Source organism: Phoenix dactylifera, unplaced genomic scaffold, assembly GCF_009389715.1.
Source record: "Phoenix dactylifera cultivar Barhee BC4 unplaced genomic scaffold, palm_55x_up_171113_PBpolish2nd_filt_p 000883F, whole genome shotgun sequence".
Lineage (NCBI taxonomy): Eukaryota > Viridiplantae > Streptophyta > Magnoliopsida > Arecales > Arecaceae > Phoenix > Phoenix dactylifera.
Window position 1 is genome coordinate 3,563 of NW_024068246.1, and position 14,860 is coordinate 18,422.

Here is a 14,860-nt window from a genome sequence, read left to right on the forward strand (position 1 = left end):
AAATAAGCAAAATTAAATAAGCAAAATTAAATATTCGCAAGTGTTGTGAACGTAGTACCTCAACAAAATGATTTCCATTTACAACAAAGTATAATGATTTCCATTTATGTAAGTACACAGTTGTAAAAATAGCTCGCTAAACTAATACAAAATTGCACAATACATTATAATACCTCGTAAGTTGTAAATTCGCTTGTGTAATCCAGTACAAATTCTGATCCAATTATACTCGATTCGGTTGTAGCATAGCCCCTACATATAAAATAATTGATCACCAAGAATTAATGAATCAGAGGATCTGTTCGGTACAAAATTCAGCACGGCACGCGATTTGACACCAGAAGCCTTCTGTTCGGCTGCACAGTGCCGAACAGAAGGCTTCTGTTCGGCTGCACAGAGCCGGACAGAACCCTTCTATTCGGCTGCACAGTGCCGGACAGAAGGCAACAGAAGCCTTCTGTTCGGCACTGTGCAGCCGAACAGAAGGCTTCTGTTCGGTTGAGGGTTGCCGAACAGAAGGCTTCTGTTCGGCACTGTTCAGCCGAACAGAAGCCTTTTGTTCGGCGATCCAGTGCCGAACGGAGCACGAACCGTGAAAAAAAAAAAATTTCGAAACAAGGTGGAACACGTACCTTTGCGGCCGATTCTTCGTCCCAAATCACTAGTTGCTTGTCCATGCTTCGAATGGGGCTTAAATCTCCTTCAAAGATCGCCTAAACGATGTAAATGGATCGAGGGGTTTAAGGGGGGTTTGAGGGGTGTTTTTTTTTTTTCTTTTCAAAACGAAACGGAGGAGGAGGAAGGGGGGTGTACTAAGAAAATTTCAAGGGCAATATGGTAATTACATTAAAGGTTAGTTTGGGTTTTTTTTTTGGTTTTTGGGGGGTGTCCTTAGCAATAGGGGGGTGTATATAGAACCACCCCCCCCCCCCCCCCCCCCCCCCCCCCCCCCCCCAATTAATGAAGATAATATAAAAATAAAAAATCTTTCTATAGCTAAATCTTGATTTTTTATATTTATGTTGTTTTTATTTGTACCGTGCAGCTTTTTGTGGATTTAGAGTTGTACTCGGTCAAATTTTTTTCTGAAAAGAAATTTTTATTTTACTAACTTATTTATGGTTTAAACATTGTTATATGCTCTTGATCAGTGCGCGTGTCAAACATCATAGAGCATGATATATCATTGTAGATCTTGAAAATAAGCTAATTTGTGAACAAAAGTTTTGATGTATAATTCATTTTTTGATATGATAGATTTTACTTCTAGATTTTATCGTGGCCTATCCAAAATCGAAGTGGTCATAGACGGTTCCGGTGATCCTCATGAATTAGGATTCCCTCTATTTGAAGAATTTAGCTTCGACTAAATTAAGATTAGAGAAAGAAAAATATTTGATTCCCTCTTTTACAATCGAACCACTTGGTCTTGTTAGAAAATTGACTTTTCTAGTAAATCCAAAAAATATCGTTACTCTCGCACTTGGTTTCTACAACATCTCTCGTGATTTTGATGTGTTTATTGAAACTTAATCATTTGAGCTCAAGCCAATTTTTTATTTAGGGTGACATAGAGTTTCCATGACGGAATATGATGGTCTCTCATTCTTCAACAAAAATCTTGCTTTTGTTACCTTACCATCTTTCCATGGCTAAAGATAACAAAAATTATGCTTCCAGTCCAATTCTATTTTCTTGAGCCCTAACTTTTTTATCTTATTGTGAACAATATGATCTCTTGCTTTAAATTCTATTAATTAACTTAATTATGCATGTAAATGATGTTCACCAGGATTAAGAATTTTACTTTGCGCTTCATGTTGGACCGTCCAAAATCTTAGGATCAATTTGTTTGGCAAAGTTTGGAAGTCGAAATTTATTCACAGTATTCATCATGCCAGGTATCTGGCCAGCCAAAAGCAAGCTTATCCATTGATTTGATGTCATTTGAACACCAGAGCTTTTTTTTGTGCAATCTATATTTTAGATATGGGCATGGCGGTGGTCAAACCCTATCCAAAACTGATCCGCTGACTCCGTACAAGTTCCAATCATCTCCAAATCCGCGGCCGCCGTGGTGAAAAGAAGAAACAGGAATGTTGGATGTCCCCAGCCGTTGATTGCATCAACACCGCCCTCTCTCTCTCTCTCTCTCTCTCTATTCTCTCTCGTTTGTCGCTCGTCTCTTTAAAATCTCCTCCTCCCCGTACTCGAACGAAGGCCAAAACAAAATCCTCGGGCAATCTCCCTTCTTACCCTCCCCTTGTTTTCTTTCTGATGGAGACGACCGAAGCGCCGCTTCCACTCCTCGACGCGAACCAAAGAAGCAAAAACGGCGGCGGCGGCGGTGGGGCCACCTCCGCCCAGACCCTCGGCAACATCGTGGTCTCCCTCCTGGGCACCGGCGCCCTCGGCCTCCCCTACGCCTTCCGCGTCTCCGGCTGGCTCTCCGGTTCCCTCGGCCTCGCCGCCGCTGCTGCTGTCGTTTATTACTGCATGCTCCTTCTCGTCGGTGCTTCTATGCTTCTCCTCTCGCCGCTCTCTCTTTCTCTCTGTGTCACCATACATATAACATCTTCTTCTCAACCGTAACCCTTACATTTCTTGTTTTTTTGGTTTCTTTTTTTTTGTTATGACGTCGATCAGATAAGATGCAGAAATAAATTGGAAGAAGGACGAGATAAAGATGGGGCGGCGGTCCAGATCCAAACCTATGGAGATTTGGGCGCGGAGGCATTCGGAGTCCCCGGCCGCTGCCTGACCGAAGTACTTGTCGTCATCTCCTATGCCGGCACCACCGTCTCCTATCTCTTCTTCATGGGTGAAAACCTCTCCTCCGTCTTCTCCTCTTACGGCATCTCGCCCTCAGCATTCGTCTTTGCGCTCCTCCTCCCCCTCGAGGCTGCTCTTTCCTTCATCCGCTCCTTCTCCGTGCTCGCCCCCTTCAGCATCTTGGCCGACGCATGCAATGTCCTCGCGATGGCCATCGTCCTTGCGGTGGACGTTCAGCAGCTTAGAAAGCCTTCGGGGAAGGCCAAAAGGAGCGCTTTTAATGGTGCTTGGAGCTTGCCGTTCGCCGGAGGTGTGGCCGTGTTTTGCTTCGAGGCATTTGGGTTGACGCTGTCGCTGGAGGCATCGATGGCGGAGAGGAAAAAGTTCCCTTGGGTGCTGCTTCAGGCGTTTCTTGGGACTGCAGCGGCTTATATATGTTTTGGAGTTTTTGGTTATCTGGCTTATGGCGAAGACACAAACGATATCATAACGCTGAATCTTCCAAGCAACTGGCTTGCTTCCATTGTTAAGGCGAGTAACTTAACTTGCTCTCTGTCTACCGCTAGTACTCATCATTCCTACTATCTTACTACTTCTATTGCATTCTGAATTAAGTGTGTGTTCTAGGTTTGAAGCACACTCTAGCTAGGGCCCTTAAAAGGCTTATATTGGTCCGATCCTTGCACTTGTTTCTTCTTTTTTTTGATAGAAAAGAAATTTGCCTTCTCTTAATGAGTATTCTTCTGAGCTTTAAGTTAGTTTGCTATGTGCTTCCCACCACAGATTTATCAAGTACCTTAAGTTGTTATTTGAGAAGCTGAACTTGGTATTGTAGTTTCAAATCGGGTAAAATATTGTAGTGTACTTTGTTATTGAGAAGCTGAAAGATTCTTAAGTTGTTATTCAGAATCAGGTCTTTTTTTTTGTTATAATTTCAAAAACAAGCACAAGAAATGTTATAGTGTACTATAGTATTTTAGTTTTAAACCAAGCTACACCAATAACCGGGAGAATTCAAGAAAAGCAAAATCTACCTACAAACCCCAGCTAGGCTTACAAAGAGCAGCAAACTCTATGAAAAGTATCCTTGACATCGGCTTTACTGGATGAAGATTACTACTTGCTGTTGTGACTGAGAGATGCATCATTTTTGGGGGATAGGATGTGTTAGGGTGTCTTTTGTTTGTTGTACTGCTAGAAAAGATATCATTTTGTTTGTATTATTTTGTCAAGCAACAAAAGGATTTCTTATACGATGCCAAACATATTCAGACTCTTAACCCTTATAGTTTTGAATCTGTACTTGGAATTACTAACCCGTAATTTTAGTATTCAAGATGATAAGTCTTGCTACCATAAGAAGCATATGCAGTATGGTTTAAACCATGACACACAAAGAATCACTGAAACTATTTAGCTAGCATGCAACATATTTCTTAGATTCCAGGAAAATCTTCATATTCAACCTACATTTCATGTTAATATGCTGGGCTGCCAATATGGATATCCTATAATTTTTGTATTAACTAGTAACATTTTGTGTGCGTGTGAATATCAAAAATATTAATATGAAACAATTTGAAATGCTGCAAGTAGTGATAGTGTTCAAGGAGCTGCAAAAATTGTTGATTCTAGGGTGTATCCGAGTCCAAAACCAAGAGATAAACTTTAAGCCTGCACCACTTTTATCTGTTACAGTATAAATCGACATCTTGCTGCTTAAGAACCTCGAGACTAATTAGAGACATTTCATTCCCAGAAAGATTTATTTAACAAATCGAACTAATCTTTTCTAGTTTTTTGGAGACCATCTTTTCTTTGAGTGTCCTTGTAAGATAGCAGGGACTAGGGAGGGAGGATTTAGGAATTCTCTTTATAGCCTTCTTTGTGCCATGCTGAATTTTGATGCATCTGTTTACATAAAAAACTGAGCAATCTAATCAACGATGGATGAGTTAGGAGGAAAAACATCTGCTATTTTTTTTTTCTTTCTTGCACTCGAATTCATTCATTCTGCTAAACATGCGTGCCGGATGCTCGAACAGGTTGGACTTTGCATTGCTCTAGCATTTACCTTTCCGATGATTATTCATCCAGTCAATGAGATCATAGAGAACAAGCTGGACTCGAGCGAATGGTTTCAGAAGCTCTGCCAGAATTTACCAGGTAGGAATTGGTTAGGACTGCAAGCTGTCCGCTTGCTGATTGTGGTGGCTGTGGCCTTTTTAGCTACTTCAGTTCCAGGCTTCGCAATACTCATATCATTTACAGGGAGCACGGTCTGCGCGCTGCTCGCTTTTGTCTTGCCTGCCACATTTCACCTCAAGCTCTTGGGGTCTTCCTCGACTCCATTGCAGAGAGTGTTGGATTACAGTATACTTGCCACTGGCCTGGTATTTGCAGGGTACAGCATTTACAGTGCCGTGTCAGGTCACTCTATGGGGTTCATGACTTGATTTCGTTTACAGGCCTGTGTATCTTTTTCCTTTTTCTCTTGATTCATTCTTCTGTTTTTGTGACAAGAATGAGGAAATTACGTCAACTGGTTTCAATGAGAACATCACAATATGGGATTTGGTTTTGCGAAGGGCAAACTGAAGAAATTTTTTTCCCTTTGCTTGCAGCTCAGCTCGATGGACATGTTTGCATCGCTGTTCGCATCATGCTAGTGTATAACTTCCATTTCCAGAGCTATCAAGGTGTGGTAGTAGTTCATTATATGCGATTGCATGAAGCACAAGATTGAAAGGAGAGCAGGAATACGGGGAGCTCGACCATTTACATAAGTTCCTAAGGCCACCATGTCGCAAATCTTGCATATTATCATGCAGTGATCCCACTGGAGAAAGCAGGAGATACGACAAGTGGGAGCCTGACACTGTGATTGGATGTCGGCAGCAATTGTTCTTGTTTCACCCATCGCATGGTCTTCAGCCTTGGCAAAGGCTTTTGAGGAAATGAATTGGGGCTCACAAGTATCTATCCACAAAATAAGCAACAGAAAGCGCCCAAGCAAACCATCCCAAGCCCCTTAACATTCAGAACTCCTAGAACAGGCCCAAAGGGTGATGACGTCTCATACTTGGAGGCTGAACGAATTTATATGGCCCAACTGTAATCATCCTTCCTGTAAAAGTTCTTTATAACAGGTCAAAAAAACCAACTCCTTTCAGACAATTACAAAAAGTTAATGCTCACAGATAAAAACAAAGTATATCATGTCCGTTTTATTGACTCTGCAACTTGTGAGGGACCCCAGCGTACAATGTTAATTAAAAATTGTGCGGTGTGACGATTGATTCAAGAGATCTTCTCCTGGGAAATGCTGCAAACTGGACGCTAGTTATATGCTTCTCCAAAAAGATTACACAAGCGTCATGCAGCCGTCCCGCTAAGCTATGATGACTGCATAGGCTTACATTACCAAGGACATGAAGGCTAATCCCTCAGCAACCAGCTAAGAGCTGTTTATCCTGCCACCTGTGACTTCATCCTATGGAATCAAGCCAAGAGCACATAAACTGAGGCTGAGATCTCCTCTGACCAACAAAGTCATATCAAGAACTGATGGAATGGCCCGAGATGGCATCATATGTTCCATATAAAGCAAACACCAGACCAACAAGAAGTATACAGTAATCCAACATTCTCTGCCATAATGCCATTGATGAACCCAGGAAGGTGAGATGAAATGAGGCTGGCAAGACAAAAGAGAGCAGGGCACACAGAGTGCTTCCAACGAAAGAGATGAATGCCCCAAAGCCCGGGATAAATGAAGCCAACACAGCCAGCGCCACCAAGGCAAGTATGCGGATCCCATGCAAGCCTATCCACTCAGCAGCTTGGACTCTGTTGCATGCCTTGTGAAACCATCTGCTTGACTTCAGCTTTGCCTCGAGAATCTCTTGAATTGGGTGCATCATGATCGGAAATGTGAATGCTAGAGCAATGCAGAGCCCAACCTGTTGAATATTAGTAACCACATTTTAGAAAAAAGCATCATTAAGGCTATAAACTCAAGATGTACTATGTAAAATGCAAGCACCATGTAGCAAATGATGTGGTGCACTTTGCATACATAAACTAATATAATGCAAGAGAAGTCAAATATTCTGACTTTCCAATCAATATAGCATGTGCTATCAAACTGTCAAATAATCACTAATTAATTATACAGATTAGTGAAATCACTTTCAGAGGAGAGATTCCAATTAATCATTTAAAAGAGAAAAAAGTACAAGTTTTAGCTCTAGAAGAATGGTTTGCAATTTCAACTGATGTCAACAAGAATTTGCCACTGTCTGTGACCGCATAGTGTAATTGGAACCAAGTGATGCAGGTGATATATTCATTTCACGTAGTGAACAGTCATCTGTTAGTAATTTCACGGATAATTTGTAACTTGTTTGCTATTTTACTGCAGAAAATTTAGAAAACCAAGATATTCAGAATGGAGTGGGCAATCAATCTGAATGAATAAAGAAAAGCTAAGCTCTAGTCCACTTCAATCTTCAATAAAAAGAAATCTGAAATTGTCAAACATACTAAAACAGCACCAAAAGCTTGTATCAGCCGCTTTTATCTATTTTCTTCTTTTAATGGATTGTATTTGAAATTTGAATATTTTTGTACTCTCATAATGCAAGTTCAACACTGGATCATAGTCTAGAAGGTTGCTCCTTGGCTGCATGAGCTGAAGTTGCAACTTATAAGGTAGATCTCCTTACCTGCTAACCAGCCATATAGGTTTCATGGCATGGCCTCTTGTGCCTATACCTGCCTTGATCAGGAACTATGCATCATTTTCTAGAGGATTCTGGCAGACAGCTGGTTGCAAAATCTACTCAGTCCTAATGGAGCTATCTTAGCCAATTAAACATTTTATGGAAGAAGGTTTTGAGGATAATGACAACAACGAAACAATGGGAAATCAAGGGTCAGGCCTGTAATAGCAGTTGTATTATGAGAAAAAATATTACGAGGACTGTTCATTTACCCAGAGTACACGCACCGGAACTTAGAGCCAGGTAGGGTTATGATTCTTGTGTATAGGTCCTCAAGAAAAGTTTTTTTAAAGATCAGAATGATTTGATGCCTAGGCATGGGTCTGTAACGCAAACCTTTTACCTAAGTTCATGTAACACAGATGGTAAGTAGACCGGTCAGTTTGAAGACATTGGCTTAATGGAATCCTTACCATACCAAGCACAGACACTTTGATCTCTCTCTTTCATTCCTATGGTGCAGCAATCTAAAAATGCAGCGTATATGTTCCTAAAGAATAACTTCACATGGCCTCCAAAGCCAAACAACAGTCTAATTTATCCCCCAGTTAAATCATTTGCCATCACAGTTATTTGGGATCAACATACCATGTCAAACATGCACAGACACTAGCTTTGGGAATGAAAACCTCATTACTTGCATACCTTAGCAGCTAGAATCCTCCAGCTAAGCTGTTAACCTGTTGTAAATGGTCCAAAATCTTGTGCACTACCTTATACTTACACCACTGTCTTTGAATATCTTTTGTTGTGATTGGATTTTATTTATGCACCTCTTGAACACAAAACCATCAAACTCATGGTTCTTTATTGCTATATTTAGATACTTTTTCCTTTTCTTTTTGATGTGCATTCGCACTATAACATCCAATTCAAAATATTTTTTAATACACATGCAAAGCAAAACATTAAGGGAGAGAAGAGGCAGAAATTTTGCACTAACCTTCACTGCAATAGCAGACCAGTTGTTGGGAAGATTGAGCGTTATGATATCTTTAGTCTCATCACCATAGGCGAAGTAGCCAAATATCCCAAAACAAATATAAGCAAGAGAAATCCCAAGAAATGCCTGACAGAGCACCCAGTGAAACTTCTTTCTTTCAGTCATCGATCTCTCCAAGGCCAGAGTCATGCTGAAGCCCTCAAAACAGAAGACAGCCACCCCAGCTGCGAATGGTAAACCCAAAGCCCCGTTAAAAGCATTCCTTGTCTTAAGGGGCCTATTGAATAGTTGGAAATCCTCCTTCATGACTATAGCCATGGAAAGAACATTGCAGGCATCAGCAAAGGCACTGAAGGGGGCAAGCGAGGCAAGAGATCGGATGAATGAAAGGACAATTTCAACTGGAAGGAGGACAAGAAAAATAAAAACAGAAGGTGAGATTGGTTGGTCTTTGGTTTTAGTCGAAGAGAAGACAGAGGAGAGGTTCTGTCCAATGAAGACAAGGTAAGCTACAGAACCTCCAGTTTGGGCAACTAAGATAAGAAGTTCAGTTAGATAGCGGCCTACCGACCCAAAGGCCTTTTCACCCAAATCTCCATAAGTTTGGATTTGATTTGGCTTATCTATTTCTTCTTCTTCTTCTTCTAACTTATGTCTGCACTGGACCTGTGAAAAGTAGAAAAGTTGAAGCATCATGATTAAAAAAAACTAATGGGAGATATCCAAAAGTAAACTTCTATTTTTATAAATATTTAGGCTTTGAGTCTTTTAAGTGAACATACTGTAGCGTATACTGTAGACATTTTTTTGTCTATCCCAAGAGATATTATTGATGAACCTACTGCTCAAAATAACCACCTTGACACTAAAATTTGAATTTGCAAGCACTTTCTTTTCTATTATAACTCTGCACCGACAAAAGATGAAGTGATAAACAATTGCTTCTTTCAGGGAGAAATATTTCATGGTATGGTGGATGTCGTTTTGTTGCTGGTAAACTAAGCTGCAAAGTTGCAAAGTTCAGAGAAGCAACATTTTAATGGAAATATTACAAATTTTTATAGTGATAGAACATTAATTTAAAGTCAAATGTTCCTTTGATGGTTGAATGTTTACAGGGGAACAACTTCAAAAAGAAAGTGTAGCCATCCAAGTATTACCAAATCTCAGATGAAGATGTTTGTTTGCTTCCTTACTACATTTTATAAGCCTATTTGGTCACATCATTGGACTCATCAATGGGCCAATGAACCAGAGATGCACATTGAAAATGCTGTATAGTGATTCAATAAAAGATACTATGAATTTTTTTTATTTAATAATAGGGCAGTGAAAAGCATACTTCAGTAATGAAAGAAAAGCAACCTAAATGAAACTAAGCTGCCCACTAAGATGTTGACACAGAAAAAAAAATGGTGGATTGTAATGCTGCTGCATGCGGTTATTTTGGTGCGAAGTTACTAAGAACCGAAACACATTTCTAACTATGAAAACTCATATGCAATCAAATCCGCATACAGGAAACCAAAGAAGCAGATTTATTATCAAAGAAGGATTAGAAATAAACCTTACAAACCAAGCTTTTGGATATTGTTCTTAGGACTTCCATCTGCCCTTTTCCAGGTCTCACCTTCTTACTCCCTAAGCATCATAGAGAGTCAAGCATCCCCTTCACCTATGCCTCTCCAATCTTTGTTCTACATGCCTTTACCATCTCAAAACATTTTCCCATCAATTTATCTTTTAATAGTGGAACTAATATGGCTCTTTAGTTTGCTAGCAACCCATGACCATTTTAGCTTCTACATACATTTCAGCATTCTTATATCCGGAGACTCATCATTTTCGCTTATGCTATATATATATCATCTAAAAGAACAGATTGTACAATACAACTGAAACACACTTATGAGAATAATGTGGATCGGTGCCAGCTTGATGTCAAACGAATTCAGTTTTGATGCTTCAGAAGATAATGGAAAAAAGTATGTACCAGAAGTTTTGTTCACCTTGGGTTTTACGATTACAATTATAAAGGGAGAGCCAAACTGAACAACCATGGAGGTTTAAAACGGACCAACTGTTAAAAATGTGCATGCTTTATCAACATATCTCGTCCCAATCATATAATATAAATTCAGTACTACAAAAATGATTCCAATTTAATCTAAACAATTGTGGCCATCAGTAAGTTGATTGGAGATGGCCAATCATTACAATATTTAAGTTTGTTGCACCTACGGAAAGGATTCCTTCTCCAGTAGCCTATTACATTAGAGAAGAAAAGGTAGGCAGTTCTCAGAGTTCTGCTACACTGTTCTAGTTAGTTCTAAGAAAAGGATGTTAACAAGAATTTAATATTTCAACCACATTTTTTCCTTCTAATTTCCAAGTAACTTGGTGGGATACAAACTATCAATCATTCTATATAAAATAACTAATTGACCTATCTATTGAAGATAGATTTCGTGAAATAAATCTGGCAGCAACGTAATTCCCCAAGTTTGCTTTAAAACCTTTGCAAGAGTTAGATGGTATTATTATTTAAATTTAGGAAGAGACCCTCTTCCACATTTCTACATTATATAACTATCATCAAAATAATGCCTGATTATTTTTGTGCAAACGCTTCTCGCTCCAATTCTGAAGCCCATGATTCCTCCCACAAATATAATGCTTCTCGAAACGAAACAGTAGCAAAAACAAGATCAGGATAAATTATTCCAAAAATGAAAAAAGAAAAAACAGATCAAGATAAATACCTAGTACTAAAGAAACAGATTACTCAAGAAGGAGAGGAGGAGGAGAGATACTGACGAGGAGAAGCATACAATAGTAGTTGCCCAGTCCGGCGGCAGCGACGCCGAGGGAGCCGGCGAGCCAGCCGGCGACGCGGAAGGCGAAGGGGAGGCCGAGCACTCCGGTGCCGACGATGGAGACCACGATGTTCCCCAGGGTCTGGGCCCACGTGGCCCCTCCACCGCTCGTCGCCTGTCCATCCGGCCCCCGCCATCGCCCCGGCGATCCCGCCGGCGAAGAGGGCCCCAGCAGCGGGACCGCCACCGCCTCTTCCGCCTTCTCTCCCATTCTCGGGAACAACGTCTCGTCGTCTACTTCCGCTGCTTTAGCTTTCCGTTCTTCCTCTCTCACCCCTTTTCACTACGATCTAGAGGTTGCAATCGGATCGGGCCACACGAGACCACCAGATAGTTATTACAAGCAAAACGAAAACGGTGTATAAGTAATGGCAATGGATAGACCACCTGCAAAATTTACCAAATCCATTTCAGAATCTATTTAAAATTTTGCTATCCGAATCTATCCGAAATTTGATTAAAAATTAGTACACAAATCCTAAATGCATTCCATAAAAAATCATTAATTTCGTTGGATATCCGAAGCCGCTCAATTAATCTTTATTCAGATCAATCGGGTACCGGATAAATATGAGAAGAAACAAAATTAAAAAAGAGGGAAAAAAATAAAAAGATGAACGAGCCCAAATAACCTAAAAGCCCAAGCTGCCTCATGAAGGTCAGGCCCAACCTAAGGTAGCCTAGGTTGTTAAACCTACGCCACGATGCCAAGCAACCCAGCTCCTTGGCTACACCACTGGCCCACTCAATCACAGGGGATATGCGGCTCGGGTTGGGTCGGGCTAGATACGGGCTTGGTCGGATGTAAGATCGGTCAAAAAAAAATTTTCAACCCGAATCCAATCTATTTATTAAACAAGTAAACTTACCTGATCTAAAATAGGTTGAAACACTACGGTCAGTTCAATAATAGACTAGTTTAAGCTTCTCTAATAACACGAGGGGAGCTAAAAAATTACCAGAGGTTGAATTTGAGCATCTTGGGCTTGCAGCAATGTATGAGCTTGGTTGGGCTTGACAAGAAGCCTGGTTGAGCTCAAATAAAATGACAAGCCAACCAAGCTCAAACACAGCATATCAGCTTAACCACTCCTTTCTATTAAAAGCTGCGCTTGAGTAATCTACTGTTTCAGCTTGGCTCAGGGCATTTATTTGCATATGATGCTCTCCATCCAACCTAATCCCATCTCTATGTGATACACATGGCGGATGATGATGAACTAGGACTAATTTATCTAGTTAAAGCACAGACCTGAGAGGATCCGAACCTTCCATATGCTAGTCTTAGTAGCCAAGTCAAGTCATCTTTACTTTAAAAAAAGAGTCTCCTTTAATTTTCCCTAGTCCAAGAGCGATGTTAGAAAATACAGGAGAATAGCTCAAGAGGTGCAGTTCATCAGAGATTGCAGCGTGTAGAAGCTACCTAGAAGTATATCCTGTCAGGCGTTAGCATATCCTCAGCTCCTGATATCACCCTCCTCTCCACACGGATTTTACTCGTTTTGACTAGAGAAAGTCGAAGTCACAAGTCAAGAAAAAGAAAAAAAAAAGACTCTGTAAAGTCGAAGTCTAAGGTCAATCACGAAATTGCTGCGAAGTTCACACCTTCCCTATGTCCGTTTGCCTCCGTATTCTCAGCTTTCTTTCTCTCCATTCATATGGGCACCAAAAAGACGCTGGCCCGGCCAACCATAAGGTAAAGGAAAACCAGACGTTAAACTGGGGATGTGGCTTTCCAAGTTCCATTGCTGGCTTCTCGAACGCTTTCCGAGAGTAGGAATCATCGGTAACAAGGCCAGATTTATGGGAATCGGGTTGGGGGAAGAGTTTTAGTGAGATTCTCACGGGAGGAAGACCAACAGTAATCTTCCTGCTGTTTGGTAGTAACTCAAAATAGTCTATTATCTGCATTCCGTGCATGGACTGTAAATATTCCTCTTCTCCTTGATAATTAAACTGGGTTAGGAATTCCTAACTCTTTTCTGAATAAAAAAAAAGATAGAAGAAACTTAAACACACCTACTTCTATGCGTATACGAAACGCAAAGTTGATTATTGGTTTACTTAATCAAACCCAACTCGCACTGAAAAATTTGATTGTTAGGATCACTCATTAATCCTCGAGTCTTTCTTATTAATTGGTCAACAAATTCTGGTTGGGCGTGTGGTTGCCATAAGTCCGGCACAATGCTTCTTTGGGGTTCAGGTTGTATGTTTTTTTCATGCGAAAGAATGATTGTTCTTCTTTCATGATGTCAATCATTGGATCACATCTAACGCAGATCTCAAAATACTCTAAATTTCTTCATTCATTCATCTAAGCAACCATTGCATGATTCCATAATAGATTTGTGCATGCGAAGGAAGGAAAACCCCTCTTTCATACGAAAAATACACCCCCCCCCCCCCGGTCCAATTCTCAATTTGAGTTGGGCTCCATATGACATTGAAGTGGCAATTTTTTTTTAAATTGGTGGTCCTTATTGGCAGCAATCTGTGTGTGGGAGAGAACAATAACTTTCTTTGATGACTAAGTCAAATTTTATTGGCAATAAAACTTGGCTCTGGATCCCCCATTTTGGGGTTGAATTGGAGAAGATCAGTCCTATAATCATCAGTCTCCATGAATCGTGTGATCATCTGCGATTGCACTGATCCATCCTACTTGCGGGGCATGCTCCATGTGTAGCCAAAGGCCCATGCAATCATGGGCGATTGCGTGATTTACAGATGGCTAACACAATTAATTTCGAGCCCAAATTAGAGATGAACCTAACCATGTGTACGATAGACTCACGAAGTTAATAACTAGATTTTCTACAATAGCAGTTTGTTTTGTTTGAGGCATCGATAACGATTAATTAAATCAATTATCATATTCTAATCTATCATTTTTTAAGATCGTATCTATATATCTGCACTCTCTCTTTGCGTAGCCAAAAACGAGTAGACCAAGGCTAATGCTCATAGCATCGAGATTCTAAAAAATAAGAGCTCCAAAGAGATGATCGACGTTCTTTGCTTAAGAGACAAGGGATGATACCATCCGAACTACTATTTGGTGGTTACCTAATTTTTATATTTAATATCATCATGGAAATGGGTTGATTTGATTTTTTTAATGATTTGGTCAAAGGAAATATAACAGCCATCCACTTGATTCTTGGTTCCTTTCGAACCAGCCAAAATGAGAGGATATTTCCTTGCCATTTGGCCTACTTTGTTATATTTTTATTCGATTCTTATCTCCTTTGGAACCAACCGAACATGAGTTACGGGGCATTTTTCTACCCTTTGGCCTACTTTGTTGACGTTTGTGGTTGTAGTCGTGCACGCTAGATGACCGATGACCTGAGAAAAATGCTGCTGCTAAAAATATGAAGCTTACTAGCTCATTCATATAACATGGTGTTATTAGACAATTTGCGAGGGATTAAACTATTTTTTAGATGAGTCATATCTACCGCGAGGCTAATAAAATAGTG

The 14,860-nt window shown here is 40.3% G+C and overlaps 2 protein-coding genes across 5 annotated transcripts; one reads left to right on the forward strand and one right to left on the reverse strand.

Annotated features, from left to right (window-relative positions):
- Window positions 1-2,091: 2,091 nt before the first annotated feature.
- Window positions 2,092-5,769, forward strand: LOC103711893 (amino acid transporter ANT1-like). Of its 2 annotated transcripts, XM_026806683.2 has the most exons (4): window positions 2,092-2,508; window positions 2,647-3,303; window positions 4,818-4,938; window positions 5,044-5,769. In XM_026806683.2, exons 1-4 carry the CDS (start codon window positions 2,104-2,106, stop codon window positions 5,226-5,228), a joined length of 1,368 nt encoding a protein of 455 aa, XP_026662484.2. In that variant the 5' UTR covers window positions 2,092-2,103; the 3' UTR covers window positions 5,229-5,769. The 2 variants fall into 2 exon arrangements, with proteins under 2 accessions (XP_026662484.2, XP_008796438.2); XM_008798216.4 differs by having other exon boundaries at window positions 4,818-5,769.
- Window positions 5,770-5,973: 204 nt separating this feature from the next.
- LOC103711903 (amino acid transporter ANT1) lies at window positions 5,974-11,763 on the reverse strand. Of its 3 annotated transcripts, none has more exons than XM_008798225.3 (3): window positions 11,317-11,763; window positions 8,500-9,165; window positions 5,974-6,734 (listed from the first exon to the last, which is right to left on the reverse strand). In XM_008798225.3, the coding sequence occupies exons 1-3, from the start codon at window positions 11,584-11,586 to the stop codon at window positions 6,330-6,332; spliced, it is 1,341 nt and encodes a 446-aa protein (XP_008796447.2). In that variant the 5' UTR covers window positions 11,587-11,763; the 3' UTR covers window positions 5,974-6,329. The 3 variants fall into 3 exon arrangements, with proteins under 3 accessions (XP_008796447.2, XP_026662482.2, XP_038976728.1); XM_026806681.2 differs by having other exon boundaries at window positions 11,331-11,724; XM_039120800.1 differs by lacking the exon at window positions 11,317-11,763 and adding an exon at window positions 10,067-10,461.
- Window positions 11,764-14,860: the final 3,097 nt, after the last annotated feature.

Bases quoted from the DNA above. Each gene is read 5' to 3' on its own strand.
- LOC103711893 (XM_008798216.4), top strand. From the start codon at position 2,104: ATGTCCCCAGCCGTTGATTGCATCAACACCGCCCTCTCTCTCTCTCTC. The intron at 2,509-2,646 runs GTCGGTGCTTCT...GACGTCGATCAG, and splicing joins ATTACTGCATGCTCCTTCTC to ATAAGATGCAGAAATAAATT. The intron at 3,304-4,817 runs GCGAGTAACTTA...ATGCTCGAACAG, and splicing joins GGCTTGCTTCCATTGTTAAG to GTTGGACTTTGCATTGCTCT.
- LOC103711903 (XM_008798225.3), bottom strand. From the start codon at position 11,586: ATGGGAGAGAAGGCGGAAGAGGCGGTGGCGGTCCCGCTGCTGGGGCCC. The intron at 9,166-11,316 runs GTCAGTATCTCT...TACTTTTCACAG, and splicing joins ACTATTGTATGCTTCTCCTC to GTCCAGTGCAGACATAAGTT. The intron at 6,735-8,499 runs GTTAGTGCAAAA...AATATTCAACAG, and splicing joins GGTCTGCTATTGCAGTGAAG to GTTGGGCTCTGCATTGCTCT.